Source organism: Cajanus cajan, chromosome 3, assembly GCF_000230855.2.
Source record: "Cajanus cajan strain Asha chromosome 3, NIPB_CcT2T_4, whole genome shotgun sequence".
Classification (NCBI taxonomy): Eukaryota; Viridiplantae; Streptophyta; class Magnoliopsida; order Fabales; family Fabaceae; genus Cajanus; species Cajanus cajan.
In genome coordinates this window covers 79,181,724-79,197,372 of record NC_138519.1, presented here as the reverse complement: position 1 = coordinate 79,197,372, position 15,649 = coordinate 79,181,724, and the positions used below count along the sequence as shown (strand labels likewise).

Genomic DNA, 15,649 nt, shown 5'->3' with positions numbered 1-15,649 from the left:
GTGTAATTGGTATTATTTTTTTATCAAAGTTAAAATTTTACCTTAATATTGTGCAAAGGTATTTAATACAAGTCTCATTAATATATATTTATATATATTATCGAGGTAAAACTCTAATTTTGATTGTAAAACAACACCTATTATACTTAAAAAATTATATTTAAGTTTTGTCCTTTAAATATTAGTTCCTTAAGTGTAATTGGTGTTGTTCTCCCATCATAATTGAAGTTTTACTTCAATATTATGCAAGTGTATTTAATGTAGACCTTATTAATATACATTTATTAATATTATTGAGTTAAAATTATAACTCTGATTGGTAAATAATATTAATCACACTTAAAAGAAACTGTATAACAACACCAAAAAAAAAAAAGAAACTGTATAAATTTTGTCATTTTTCGAACACACTAAATTATGAAGAGTGGAGAGGAGAAATGTCCTCGCACTATGTTATAAATGGGCTGAAACTCCAAGGTCATTGAGACACCTTTTTTTATAATTTTTTTTTTTTATTTTAACCTATAGAACATCGTTCAAATTTACCAAAAAGAAAAGGTCGTCACAGCCAAGTGAATCTGTACATATGTTGTCATCTTTATCCAGTTTGTGAAGTGAAGGACTGCAAAGTGGTCATAAGCCACCGTCGAGGTTTCAGAAAGAGGAAGCTTACTGAAGCACTAATCAAAACTGCACAACTATGCATTTGAATCAATATTTTGGATCATTAGGATTTAGGAGGATGTCTGTTACACTCCAAAATTAATAATCAAGTTAGACGTTTTTGTTGATGTATTTCAACCCTATCCTAAAAGGAGCCTATGAGATGGGCAACTATGCAAACAAAATAGATAACATATTTAATGTTAAGAATAACTAACCACTGCAGAAAAAAAATAGCTGATGATCCATGTTCAATGAATCGGAAAGTTTCAGAAACACTCAAGAAGCTACATCAACAGTTCGGTTAAATTTTATTCAAAAACTTTGTTCACTATAATATGATAAAATGGAATTAAGACTGCTAAGCCCTAACATCCCCTTATGATATAATCTTCTCCTACTAAAGGTAAAGTATAATGCTTTATAGAGTGTTTACATGTGTCAATGTCCATCAACATACTTGGACAGAGAGATTTAACACCCAACTGTAGTTCACCCTTTCATTGCTTTCTTCAAGACAAAATCTCTAACAGAGATTGGTAAATGGTACATGATAGCCATGGCTGTTGAGTAATGGCCATAGGAGAACCATGCAGGTGGTTTCTCCTTGAGGATAGCAGCCACAGTGTGCTTGGCAAACTCATCTGCAGGGGTCTTTTTGGACTTCTGAGAAAAGTAAGCTCTATCTCGGATTGCTGCTTCAAAAGGCTTGAATAGTTTCAACTCAGGCATGCGGTTGTAGTTGGCTATGGCAGAATCTCCAATGTTTGATTCGATTGCTCCGGGGACAACATTCACAACATCAATTCCAAAATGTCCAAGTTCCAATCTGTATACCACATACTCACGTTGATTTGAAGATGAGAACAAATTCACAAAGTGTATAAAATGAAGTGCGTATTTGGATTCTCATGTTTTAGTAATTCTTCACGTCAAAATGCACCAAAAGCAACTAATAATTGTTTCTCTGATCCATTTTTTTTGTGTTTAGATGAGAATCCAAACACGCACATAAAATAACTGGATCATATATAAGTTTGACTTTGTAGTGCATATATAGTGTTCAACAAACGCCACTATATTCCAGTTTCCATGAAATCAACGCACTGAGCTGGACCAATGGACGCCTAAAAGCTAGCACATAACAAACCAACAATTTCTATAAAAACAAGGTGGATTTCTGTTGCCAATTATTATTGCCTCCAATTGGTTTGATGCAGACATGAAGTACAAGTGTAGGGTAACGCAAGTTTGAGTTGAAGAGGAAGAAAAATACCTTAATGTATCTGTCAAAGCATGAAGAGCTGCTTTGGAAGAAGTATAAGTGCCTGACCAAGGTCCAGAGGCCAAGGCAGCAACACTGCCAATGTTGACAATCTTTCCCCGTTTCTTAGTTGCCATATGAGGAGCAACAGCCTGAACCATTCTCAAGGAACCTGCTTATGCCCGATCAAACATAGCATCTAGTTAAAAACATCCAATTCATGTTCTTTAACACTACATTTTGAGTCGAAAAAATACAAATTGAAATTGTTCCACTCAAGTCTGCTGCGCTACCAGGCTCATTGCATTCCATATATCATCCGTTTTGTCTCTCCAAACTCTCACGATTTTATCCTTTATAAGGTGGCTTGATGGATCAAGGAAATAGGGTATTTATAAGGATAAAACTTAGATGGAGTTACTGTACCATAACAGCTATTGTTCGCACTATTTCTCACCCAGAATTAAAGTTTTACTTCTATAATAGTCATTTAATGAAATTTTTTATTACATAAATTACTCGGATGAAATTTCATTTCTAATGGAAATCAACCCTAATAATACTTATTTTTGTCTTATTTATAAACATACGTTGGCCTCTTCCTCTTCAATGCAAGACTTTTGGTGGGAAAGAGAATAAAAGCAGCACCTCAAACAGAAACTATAGGCACCCAAAAGATTAATTCAGAGTGGCTGATTCCAAAACTCATTATTATGGATTTGTTTAGATAAATTTTTTCATAAATATTTATAAGAGAAAAAAAAATAAAATTTAAAACAAAGTTCTTTATAATCAAAAATCAGTTAATGAATAAATCATAATAAAATTTTAAAGAAACTAATAGAATTTTTTTTAAAAAAATTAATTAATGCTTAAATTAGTTTTAACATATGCAGAAATTCATTTCATTTCTTCTTCTTAATTTTCTCTTTCATAAGTAGTACTTGTGCAAAAATTGAAACAACCAAACCCAATATCTTGCAAAGAGTAACTGTAGTCCACAGAGTCGATTGCAGAATGGTTACATTGTAAAATTCATTTGGTTAATTTTAATCTATCCAATGAGCAAAACACAATTGATAATTCAATTTGTCTATCCACAGTGAATTATAGAACAAATGGAATGAAAATTCCAATTGGAGCAAAGCAAAGACAAGGGATTTGCAAAGGCGAAATACTGACCGAAGACATTGGTGTCGAAGGTGTTTTGTATGGAAGAGAGAGGAACCTCGGCGAGTGGGCCCACGCACTGAACACCCGCGTTGTTAACGAGCACGTCGATGCGACCGAACTTGTCGACAACATCATCGACCACTCTGCGCACGCTCTCATCGGACTGAACATCCAACTCTTGCAACGAAAACCTGTGGTCGTGTTCCAGCTCCGCCATGCTCTTCCGCGATCTGCTGGTGGCCACCACCCTGCACTTTCTCTCGGCGAAGGCGCGTGCGAGCGCGTGGCCTATCCCTCCCGTGGAGCAACCCGTGATGAGAACGACGGGTTTGGGTGAGTGTGGCTCCTCATGGCGGCGGCGCGTGTCCATCGGAGATGATTAGTATTAGTGTGAGTTTATTAGTTATGAGAATGGTAATAACAAATTTGAGTCTTTTATGCTAACGCACAGTAACAGTATAGTAATGAATGAACCAACAACTGCAACCAAAACTTTCTATCTTTCCTTTATTACAGATAGTACACCTTCATAATTCTTTCCGATCATAACCCACCCTAACATCTATATTAATTATGAATAGAAGAGTGTATTCTTTTTAACATGGTCCACACGAATACAACAAATATTTATTTATATAGGTTTTCAATATTATATTAAAATATAGTATTTTTACAAAAAAATATTTATTTATATATAATTTATTATATATTTTATTAATTTATTTATATATAATAAATATTTAGCTCATACAATCCATATGTTACAATATTAATTTAAACTTTGAGTTCGGTATCCCATATAAAATAAACAACTTATAAAAAATATATTTTACATTAAATTTTAAAAAAAAAAGAGAAAATATCGGTAAATCATGTTTAGAAAAAGATTTAGTAAGGATAATTAAAATTTTTATCATTAGAATAAAAATATAACAAGTTATTTATGAATTATTTAAATACGATATGACTTGTATGTGAATACTAAATATTAATAACATGCTCTTAGTGAAGAAAAAAAAAATATTAATAACATACTTTCAATTTTTAATCCATAATTTTCTTTTTTGCGTAAACTAATTTTTCAAAACATGAAAACTTCTCAATACATGATTAAAAAAAATATTTATTTACACTAATGTAAAAAAAATTCTGTTCTTTCGTGTATTTTTAGAAATAAAATAAAATAAAGCTTAATAATAATAAATATACTAATTAAAATAATTAATTAGTAATAAAGAATATTATTCTATGTGTATAATTTATTTAATTAATATATTTATTTTTTGTATATATAAGAGAATTACATATAATTTTTTTTTTATAAATTTATTATTTTTAATATATTATAAACAACAATTTTTATTATTTTTAATATCAATCTTACATTTCAATTCATTATTTTACTTTTAACATTTAATTTTAATATATTATTTTTTTCTTGAAAACAAAATCACTATGTGAGATATATTAAAAAAAAGAATTTTAAATCAGTCTAAATTAATAAATTGAAATGTAAAAAATAACATCAAAATTAATATATTAAAAGTAGGATAAAAGTATATCATCATATTTTTCACAATTCTAGTTACAACACTATTTTTTATTTATTTTTTAAATAGCACAACAATGATGTGTCTGAAAATAATTGGGAAAGCCAGCGGTAGTATATTTCTCAATAGTAGCAAACATTGATTAATATTTTTATTTTTATTTTTAAAATGCATTTACTATTTATTACTATAAAGATTACTTCCTCCATCCCACTTCTTTAATGGTTTAAGATTAATGAACTATATGAATTAAAAAAACATTTAATAAATATAAATACAAACTATTTTTTTATTTAATATTCATTATTATAATTAATATCAGTGTGTTCATTGGTTGTGTAGTCAAGGGATCGAGCTATAAGTTCAATTTAAGGAGACAAATACAAACAAATACACTTAAACAAAGAAAATTTACTTCTCTATGTATATAACATTATAATAAATATATAAACAATATAAATAAATCAAATATTGTTTAAATTTTGTAAACTTGATGTCTATTAATGATATAAAAGGAAGAAGTTTTGCAAACTTTTTCATTCTCCAAATCTTCTTCTACATTTTCTATATATATATATATATATTATCCGTTAATTTAAATTAATGAAATAAAATATTAAATAATTTTTAATTTTTTTTAAATTTGATATTTATATTAAAAACTTTAAATTCAACTATTAGATCGTTGAGATTTGATATAGTGCATGAGTTATTAAATAGAGTAAGTCTAAATAGACTTACTCTTAAAATAAATAGATCCCTCCTTATATATATATATATATATATATATATATATATATATATATATATATATTATAAAACAAATTGATATTAAAAATAAATAAATATATCAAAATAATTAATATCACAATAATTGATTAAAAGTTATAGATTCCATCCTTATAATTAATATAAAATTTATAATGTAAATGATAAATTGAAAAAAATGAATAAAATTGAACAAAAATAACTATAAATTTTATGTCAATAAATAAAATAATTAACTATTTTTTTTAAAAAAAATTTTACAAACATAACTAAATTAAAATAATTGAAAACTATAACATTAATCAAATTAATTTTTTTAAAATACATTTGTTAAATCAAATTATTCTCCTAAAGTATATTTTTTAACAAATTCATGTAAAGTATTTTATATTAATTAAAAATATTAATATAAAATAAAAATGATTTAATTAAAATTTTACAAAAAAAATATAAACATTAATTTAAAACATATTTCCTTCAAAATTCACATTAAAAAAAATAATATTTTCATATATATAAAGTGAAAATCTTTTCCAGTATTTTTTTCTTCTAAACTCTTTTAACAAAATATTAAATATATTATATAAAAAAAATTTAAAATTATTATTATTATATAATAATAACTCATGAATATAAGAAACCGTTACAACATCATACTTAAGTATCAATTTTTTTATACCAAAGTCATAATATCACTAATAATTATAAATAAATATTATTACTAATAATTTATAATTATTTTATGTAAATAATTAAAGCAAACAAATATATAAAAAATGTGAAAAATAAAAAAAAATGAAAACAAATATGCATTAATATGAAAATTCTAAATATAATATTTTATTTAAAAAATAAAAATATTTTGATGTATATAAAACGAACAATTTTTACTATACTTTTTATCCTAAAATCCCGCACCAAACCATTCAACATATATTATATAAATTTAAAAATTAAAAATATTATTATATAATAAGGCATTAATATGTAAAATTATCCTAAAATCCCTCACCAAACCATTCAACATATATTATATAAAATTAAATATTAAAATTATTATATAATAAGACATTAATATGTGAAATTGTAACAATGTCATAAAAGATTAATTTTATTAACTATTATAGTTTTAAAGTAATTATAAATGAAAAATTACATAATTTGATTAAAATAAATTATTATGATAAAAATCAAGTAAAATATTTATATTAATTGTTAATATTTGATGGAAAATAATTTTCATTGAAAAAAATGTTATGAAAAATTTTCAAATACAACTAATTTAATTCATAAAAATAATTTCTAAAAATCTCACGGACAATTTTAAAATACAGGTAATTTATATATATACAAAATATTAATTTAAAACATATTTCTCTCAAAATTCACATAAAAATATAAAAAAAAAATGTTGTGACATAATGAAACATTAATTATATTAAATTATAGACAGTTTAAAAATAAATATAATTAAAAAATAAATAATAACTTTACATATGTGCATAGTATATTTTTTTCTATATATATTCTATCAGTAGAAACAATTCATTTTAACCTTTCATTCCTTTTTTTTTTGTCAAAAAGAAAATCTTTCATTTCTTTTATTTACACTCCAAATGTACTATTATATTTTTTTTCCTACATAATATTTTATATCTCACATTTTATATATCATTTTCATAAATACAAATATTGTAATGTGTGTTTTAATTTTAGGATTTAGATTTTTTTTTCAAAAAAGAAAAGGAAAGTGTTTTGGAGAAGAAGAAGCACATAGAAGTTTGGATTTTTGAACCAATAAAAGATATAAGACGAGAAAGTGTTTTATAAGTGAAATTAGTGATACTTGTTTGTTTGTTTTTTTTTTTATTTTTAAAATTGATCTATAATTTTTCTTTTTTCATGTTTTCTCATATGAGACTTTTTGTTTGTGTATATTAGAAGAGTATTAAATTTATGTTGTAAGAGTTAAAAGGTATGTGTGTCAAACAAGTTATGATTGTATGACATTTGGTTATGTATTGAGATTTGATTATTGTTGTTTAAGTCTTTTTTAAAATAAAAAATGAATAAATTTATCTTTTGATGACTCTTTAAATTTAAAAAAAGACAATTTGTAAATTCAAAAGATCTGTCATTGATATTATGATTTTTATCAAACTAAAAATTAAGAAATATGAATCAGCTGACCAATCCATTGCAAATAAATAAAATTAAAATACATTAAGATCAACAATGAAATGAAAAAAATAAAAAATCAACAAAGTGTAACAAACTTTTCAACTATGAAAATCATATAATGTATTCATTTTGAGAACAATTTAAGAAAAAGTTACACATTTTTGTCAAAATTAACATTAAGTATAAAAAAAACATTTCTCTTTAATTTTAGTGAATATATAAAGAGTAAAAATTATTATCCTTTTCAAATTATCTTTAAACCTTTTTATTTTATAGCATTATCTTTTAACTTTTTAAAGATTGACTTTTAAAAATTTAATTATTAATCATGACATTCATTTTGTTTTTGAAAAAATTTAAGTAAAAATTTATACTCTTTTATATATAAATTTACATTAAATAGAATAAATATTTTTTCTTAATTATAGTGAATATATAATGTTGCAAAAATTTTAGATTATCTTTAAACATTTTAAAAGATCAGTTTTTTAAAATTTAATTAATAATTAAGATGATTGTCAAAAGAAAATAATATTATTTCTTAACTACATAAAATAATAATATTTAAGATTAATTTTGAAAAAGTTTGAAAAAGTTATTGGGCTTAACCACTTATCTTCAATCACCAAAAAAAAATATGGAGAAGTAGTTCTCACTAGAAAGTGGAAGAAAATCATCTCCAAGAGGAGATGAACAAAATATATCTTTAAAAGACATGAAAACTCGTAGGAAAAAGGACCATCCTTCATTCTTAAATGTTATGGCCATAGTTATTTTATGGGCCAAAATACTTCCCTATATATATATAACTAATATTAATAAATTTCTTTAATTTTTAAATAAAAAACTAATATTTTCTTATAAGTATACTAAATATATAATTATATAGGTTAGGATTCATTGACTTAAGGTGCAAGTTAAAAATTTTATATCAAATCTTATATCACAATAATTTTTTTATATAATGTATATTTAATTAATCAAACTGTTAAATTATGTAATATTATACTTATCATCATGTATATCAAATTTAAAATAATTCGAACTTTCTTAAATATATATCCATAATAAACATTTGCATATATTTTAAATATCATATTATATATAAAATAAAATAATATAAAAATTTAAATTATGAGTATAATATCACATAATTCAACTCAGAGTTAATTAAATTATTATACAAAAATTATGGATATATTAAATTTGATGTAAATGATATCCCAATACCTACATCCTAACAACTTTTGGTCCATTATATATTACAACATGCACCACTTTGTAATTAATTTGAGATCGATATATACATTCAATGTCAGGAAGGAAGACTTCAATGGATGGATCCAATCTTAGAAATATGCAAGACGTACAATTTCACAAATAACATTAATACATAAATAATAAGGCAGGTGATGGAATTTGGTTGATTCCACAAGGCACACATTATGATAGATTCGGAACCATTCTGCCATTTCTTTAATAACGTGAAAAGTGGTTGATGAGTATGGCCATATGCTCTTGTTTGCAAACCCATGCTCGAGAAGACTCCACCTGCATATGCCTGCTTCTCTTATGGGACGGGCCGGATCCTAAGTCTATCAAAATAAAAATAATAAAATATAAAAAATTACGAATAAAAAATAAAGAGTGTAAGTTTAAATAAATAAAATTAGAGAGATAAAATATATAAAAAAATTCAGACGTTTTTAAATAATTGAGTTACTTGCACGCCTTAATTTAAAACACATGTGAATGTTTAACTCAACAATCTTGATCTATAAGCATCTATAATACAAGGAGGTGAAACAACCAACACATTAGATAAAATTAGGCAAGTAGTAATCAATGAGTGAGGGATTGGGGTGGATTAGTAGTTATGTAGTATCTTTTGGACTAAGTTTGATGGTTAATTGCTATTTACATTCATGTGTTGATAAAAATAAAAATTAACTATCTTACATTTGCAATGATTGTTAATTAGCATCTTGTCTATGGATTTATAGTATCCATAATATTACTTATTAATATAAGATTTTATTTGCTGATAAAAAAATAGTCTACATATCATGTTTCATATATCAGGAATTAATTTAGAAATAGTATACTTTTTAATAGTCGAAAACTTATATTTATATTTAAGTTTTTAAATAAAATTATATAAGTAGAAAATGATACACTTATTCGCACGAGAAAGTAGTTGAATCTTAATTCAAATATTTGTTGGCTACAATATGATAAAATGGAAGTGAATATAAAGTACTAGAGTACTCATCAACATGGAAGATGAATACACCCCAAGCGTAGTTTAGCATTTCAACCATTTTTTGAAAATAAAGTCTCTAAGAAAGAGTGGTAAATGATACATGATAGCCATGAAGGTAGAGAAACCGCCATAGGAGAACCATGCAGGGGGATTCTTCCGAAGAACAGCTTCTACTGTGATTTTAGCAAACTCTTCTGAAGGGGTAGACTTAGACCCCTGAGACAAAGAAACTCTAGCTCGAATTGCTGCCTCAAAAGGCTTGAATAATTTCCATTCAGGCATTCGGTTGTAGTTGGCAAGAGCAGAATTTGCAATGTTTGAAGTGATAGCCCCAGGAACAACATTCACAACATCAATTCCAAAGTGTCTAAGTTCCAATCTGTGTATGTTGAAATTGAAAATGAAAACAATTAGACACAGAGAGTACCAAATGTAAATCCTAAACTCTCTATATCTTTGCATTCGCTAAATTTTCACTATATAGTATGCATAAATCTATCATAGTGCCTTACCTACCAGTTAAACTCAACTATATTCCAGTTTCCATAAAATCACCCTAAATGCTTGTAAATAATAAAGCAACAACTTCTGTTGCCAATAACTGTTGCCTCTAGTTGATTTGATGCAGACATGAAACACAAGTGTAGGGTAATGCAAGTTTGTAGAAGAAGAGTGTTTGGAAACCCAACAAGAAATATAAATTACAACTATTAACGTCTCAGTAAACTTAACAAAAACATATCTGGCATCAAGAACCAAACATGCTAGAAGAAGAAAAATACCTTAATGTATCTGTCAAAGCATGAATAGCTGCTTTGGAAGCATTGTAAGTGCCTGACCAAGGTCCAGAGGCCAAGGCAGCAACACTACCAATGTTTACAATCTTGCCTTGTTTTCTAGCTGCCATATGAGGAACAACAGCCTGAACCATTCTTATGGAACCTGCGGATGTGTCCAATCGAACAGAATTTAATCTTAATTCTAAGGTTGCTTTTTATTCGATAATACGTAACAACTCGTAAGGTAAAAATTTTCTATATTCCCCCTTTTTTTTTTTTTTGAAATTGCAATTAATATCCTTTCGTTATTTAAACTTACAGTAAGATCTTAAAAGTTGAAAAGATGTTATGATTGCACTCTTGAGTTCTTCGTCTTTCAATAAGATCCCTTAAAAATTGAAAAGATGTTACACTCACACTCTTAAGTTCTTCTTCCTTCACATAATATTTCTTGAGCTTCACCACCACCTCGTCTTCTTTTTCCTCTTCCTCCTCCTCTAGCACCTTGCTCATATATACTAACTACCCTCAAAGACTTGACCATGTTTACTCCCGGTCCAAGTCCAAGTCCATGAAGTCCAAGAAAAGAAATCTCCTCCAATAGTGACCCCACCCTCGTGCTGCGATGCTGCGGTCATTGCTTGCAAGTGTTACTTGTGAAAAACAACATAACATGGTGTCTGTGACTTACTATCATTAGCTTCTACTTAAAAGTTTGGAAGTGTTACTTGTGAACAACAACATAACAAGATGTTGTGGCTTACTAACATTAGCATTTACTTCCTTTCTCCTCGTCTTATTTTGTTGTTAATTACTGTATCTCTCATACAAACTAGTTCAACTTCACCCTATTATTTCTACACTTGAGAAAGACTCTACGAAGGAAGGAGAATCCAAAAGTGCAAGTGTAACATATTTTCAACTTATTAGAGATCTCACTGAAAGAAGGAAAATTCAACGGGTGCGAATATAATATTTTTTCAACTTTTAAGAAATTTTACTATAGATCCAAATAATAGATAAGTATTAACTGCAATCTCAGAAAAAACTCAAGGAATGCGAGTATAATCTTCTCTTATATATTTTAATTTTTGTTATAATGCTGGCCAATATTAAAATTTTAATACGCCGCACAAGTTACAATATATGTTTCATTTTGAATATAAAATTTATAAGATTAAACTTTTTTAGATGTTTGAGTTTAACTCACTTTTTAAAATATAATTAGTGCATGTTTGTTTAGATGTATTAGATGTAGTATAAGAAGATTTTCACGTAAAAAATTTAGAAAAAACTTAGAAGCTAATTTTTCTTGCTTCTAAATTGAAGCGGATCCTATTCATCAAACGTTAAAAAATCAAACATGCTCCATAAATTAGAATCACATTTGAGGTTGTTGCGCATCGCATTCCAAAAGGTTGATCTCACAATTCTATCATACCTCTTTTTTGGGCAAGAAAACAAGGAGATCGAGAAACTAATTTTCAACAGAACCCTAAAATCTTCACAAGACAAAAGGCAGGCAAATAATTCTCTTGCGACAAAACCTTTATTTGAGTAAACATTTGAAATGAAAATAGCACATATGCTTCCACGTTTAATTAAAATTAATCCACTTCCATTACAAGTTAGTACAAATAGCTTTAGTGTATTTACATGTTAAACGTGGTCAATACTAACTAACTTATCACCTGTATAATAATTTTGACCAAATAACAATAACAATGTAAAATCATTTAAATTGTCCATACATATTTACTCATTAATAGCAAATTAACAATATAAAACTATTTACATCTTTTTATTCTTATAAAAAACTATCTAGATTATCACAATTAATAGGGAAAAGAGATACTTCTTACCTTAATATATTTAATTTTAAAGAGGTATGAGAGAAAATGGTTATAAGAAAAAAAATATTGAGATTTGAGACTTGATTGTAATTAATGTATAGATTAGTAGAAGTGAGGAGTTATTTTTTACATGGAGAGTAAGTGATTTTAACATCTATGAAAACAAAATTCTAAAATGTGGTAAGAATTAAGAATAAAGGTGTCTAATAAAAAATAGAAACAAATGAAATTTACTAAAAGAAGTATCTTATTTAGATATATAATTCATTTACTCACATAAAAGCACATAAATATGTATTTAATATTATAAAATAAATGAAATTTGATTTGGGTCTTAATAATTTTTTTTTCACTCTCCTAAAATTAAAATAGTATTGTTTAGTTCCTTTTATTATGTGATACTTAAATAACTGCGTGTATGTATTTATAATATTATGTTAACATGTGATATTTCATATTTTTAAAAAAATGTATTACATACTTAAAATAAATATTATTTATCTATCTTAAAATAAATATTAAGAACTAAAATAAGTGATTTTAAATTTTTGAAAAATGAAAAATACAATTTTTTTATGAAGAATAAAGCTAAAATTCATTTTATTTTATAAAGACAGATAATAATTTCAAATCTTGAAAAGATAGAAAATAAAAAATGTTATAATAAGTAATAAAGTAAAAAGTTAGCGATTTTAAAAATAAAAAATGAATTTAAGTGTAATAAAATTAAAATTAAGAAAGAAAAATGCGATAGAGCGATAATAAACTGACCGTAGACATTGGTGTCAAAGGTGTTTTGGATTTGAGAGAGAGGAACCTCGGCGAGTGGACCCACGCACTGAACACCTGCGTTGTTAACAAGCACGTCGATGCGACCGTACTTATCGACAACGGCATCGACCACTCTCTGCACGCTCTCATCGGATTGAACATCCACTTCTTGCAACAACAACCTGTGGTCGTGTTCCAGATCCGCCATGCTCCTCCGCGATCTGCTGGTGGCCACCACTCTGCACCTGTTCGCCGCGAAGGCGCGTGCAAGCGCGTGGCCTATTCCTCCCGTGGAGCATCCTGTGATCAGAACCACAGGTTTGGGTTGCTCCTCCTCGTGGTCGTGCTTCTCCATAGCATGCAGAGAGAAAGAGAGATTCAGACGAAATGTTTACACATACTGCTTTGTCATTTGCCTCAGTTTTTATATTTTTATACTTTCTTTCGGGACAAATAAATTACTATTGAAATTTTATATTCCAATTGGACTAATATTATATTAATTATTTATTATTAGTGGACTTTCATTAGTTAAATTTAGGGATTTCATCGAACAATAATAACAACTCTTTTAGATTAAAATACTATGAGTGAGAAATATGGTCCAAATAATATGAATACATAAAATTCATGCTTCTTTCTTTACGATTGAAGAGAGGTTCAAGTTCTATAAGATAATTCAAAAGCCTTCTTTTGACAAATAATAATAAAGTCATGAGTAAAACTCTATTTTGATCCCTTATAATTTTTTTTGTTTTAATTTAGTCCTTTATTAATTTTTTGTCTCAATTTGGTCCAAAACTAATTAATTGATTTCAATTTAGTTCTAAATTAATTAATTTGTTTCAATGTGGGACTTTCCGTCCAAATTGCTTTAACGGTGTTAACTTTTGGCCACGTGGACGCCACGTACGTGACATCCACGTGGATGAGAATTTTTTTGAAAACACCTTGACCCAGAACGGCCCGTTCTGAAACCGGAACGGGCCATTCTGGATGCACTTTTGGTGTGTTAATTTTGCATCCGGAACGGCCCGTTCCAAGTGCAAAATTAACACACCCAAAATGCACCAGAACGGTCCGTTCCAGTTTCAGAACGGGCTGTTCCGGTTTTATTTTATTTTTTTATATATAAAATATTAATAATTTTATAAAATATATATTATTAATTATATTTTAATTATGTTATTATATCCAATAAAATAAATATATTAATATTTTTTTTTATATTTTATTTTATTATGTTTATCTTATTAATTTTTATCATTTTATTCCTTTAATGTTAAATAAGTTGCAAAAAATTATAAAGTGATATTCCTTTTATCTTATTAATTATTATATTTTTTAATAAAATTAGTTAAGAATATTGGTTTAATTGTATTTTTTATCCCTCAAGTATTACAATTGTGTAGTTTTGTGATCTCCAAGATTTTAATTGCATAATTTTAGTCCTTAAAGAATTGCAATTGCGCGATTTTGGTCCTTCAATTTTTAATTGAACAATTTTAGTCCCTTAAATATCATAATAGTATGATTTTTGTTTCTCCCATTAAAAATTAATAATTTTAATATATATATATATAATGTTTTAAAATTAAATAATTATTTATCTATTCAAATTAACGTATATTGTAATTTTTGATATTATATCAATAATATTATTAATATATTTATAGATAAACTAATAATTTGATAAATATAACTTGTTATATATTAATATACTTTTACAAAAATATAAGTATATTAATTAGAAATATATATCTGATCTTATATATTTATATTTTTGTAAAAGTATATTAATATATATTAAGTTATATTTATAAAATTATTAGTTTATTTATAAAAAGGGTAAAAATATTATTGATATTAATTTATCAGTAATATTAAAATACTAATAATATATAAATTTTATTTATTTAGTAATAGTAAATATATATCATTTGATACATTAAAAAAAATACGTTAATTTAAATAAACAAACAATTATATAGTTTTAAAACATTATATATATATATATTAAAATTTTAAAATTATTAAATTTTTAATGAGAAAGACTAAAATTCCACAATTATGATATTTGAGAGATTAAAATTGTTCAATTAAAAATCCATTCTTAGTCTTTGGCTCCCTATTGTTAATATTTTTTTGTAATATTGTTTATTTTGTATTAACGTGACAAAGATCTTTAACATTGTGTTTCTGATGTTGAATTTATTTTTGTTAGAGTTATTTTCTGATGCCCATTTTTTACTCTCACTTGGAATGTGCATTACTAAGACATTTATTGCCCAATTTTTTCACGAGTGACATTGTCGTATTTTGATGACTTGTCAATGAGTGTCTTAAGTGAGAATAAAAAAAAATACGAAATATCGAAAGATCAA

At 26.2% G+C, this 15,649-nt stretch overlaps 2 protein-coding genes across 2 annotated transcripts; both read right to left on the bottom strand.

Moving 5' to 3' along the window:
* Positions 1-884: 884 nt before the first annotated feature.
* LOC109795415 (short-chain dehydrogenase ptmH) lies at positions 885-3,657 on the bottom strand. Its single transcript, XM_020354920.3, has 3 exons — positions 3,110-3,657; positions 1,940-2,099; positions 885-1,492 (listed from the first exon to the last, which is right to left on the bottom strand). Exons 1-3 carry the CDS (start codon positions 3,468-3,470, stop codon positions 1,156-1,158), a joined length of 858 nt encoding a protein of 285 aa, XP_020210509.1. The 5' UTR covers positions 3,471-3,657; the 3' UTR covers positions 885-1,155.
* Positions 3,658-9,776: 6,119 nt separating this feature from the next.
* Positions 9,777-13,688, bottom strand: LOC109796202 (short-chain dehydrogenase RED1). Its single transcript, XM_020355884.3, has 3 exons — positions 13,266-13,688; positions 10,645-10,804; positions 9,777-10,241 (listed from the first exon to the last, which is right to left on the bottom strand). Exons 1-3 carry the CDS (start codon positions 13,618-13,620, stop codon positions 9,905-9,907), a joined length of 852 nt encoding a protein of 283 aa, XP_020211473.1. The 5' UTR covers positions 13,621-13,688; the 3' UTR covers positions 9,777-9,904.
* Positions 13,689-15,649: the final 1,961 nt, after the last annotated feature.

What these genes read in the sequence shown, in the direction of transcription:
- LOC109795415 (XM_020354920.3), bottom strand. Translation starts at nt 3,470, where the DNA reads ATGGACACGCGCCGCCGCCATGAGGAGCCACACTCACCCAAACCCGTC. An exon ending in CTTCGACACCAATGTCTTCG is followed by an intron (nt 2,100 to 3,109) that starts GTCAGTATTTCG and finishes GGGCATAAGCAG; the next exon opens with GTTCCTTGAGAATGGTTCAG. An exon ending in GCTTTGACAGATACATTAAG is followed by an intron (nt 1,493 to 1,939) that starts GTATTTTTCTTC and finishes TGTGGTATACAG; the next exon opens with ATTGGAACTTGGACATTTTG.
- LOC109796202 (XM_020355884.3), bottom strand. Translation starts at nt 13,620, where the DNA reads ATGGAGAAGCACGACCACGAGGAGGAGCAACCCAAACCTGTGGTTCTG. An exon ending in CTTTGACACCAATGTCTACG is followed by an intron (nt 10,805 to 13,265) that starts GTCAGTTTATTA and finishes ACACATCCGCAG; the next exon opens with GTTCCATAAGAATGGTTCAG. An exon ending in GCTTTGACAGATACATTAAG is followed by an intron (nt 10,242 to 10,644) that starts GTATTTTTCTTC and finishes CAACATACACAG; the next exon opens with ATTGGAACTTAGACACTTTG.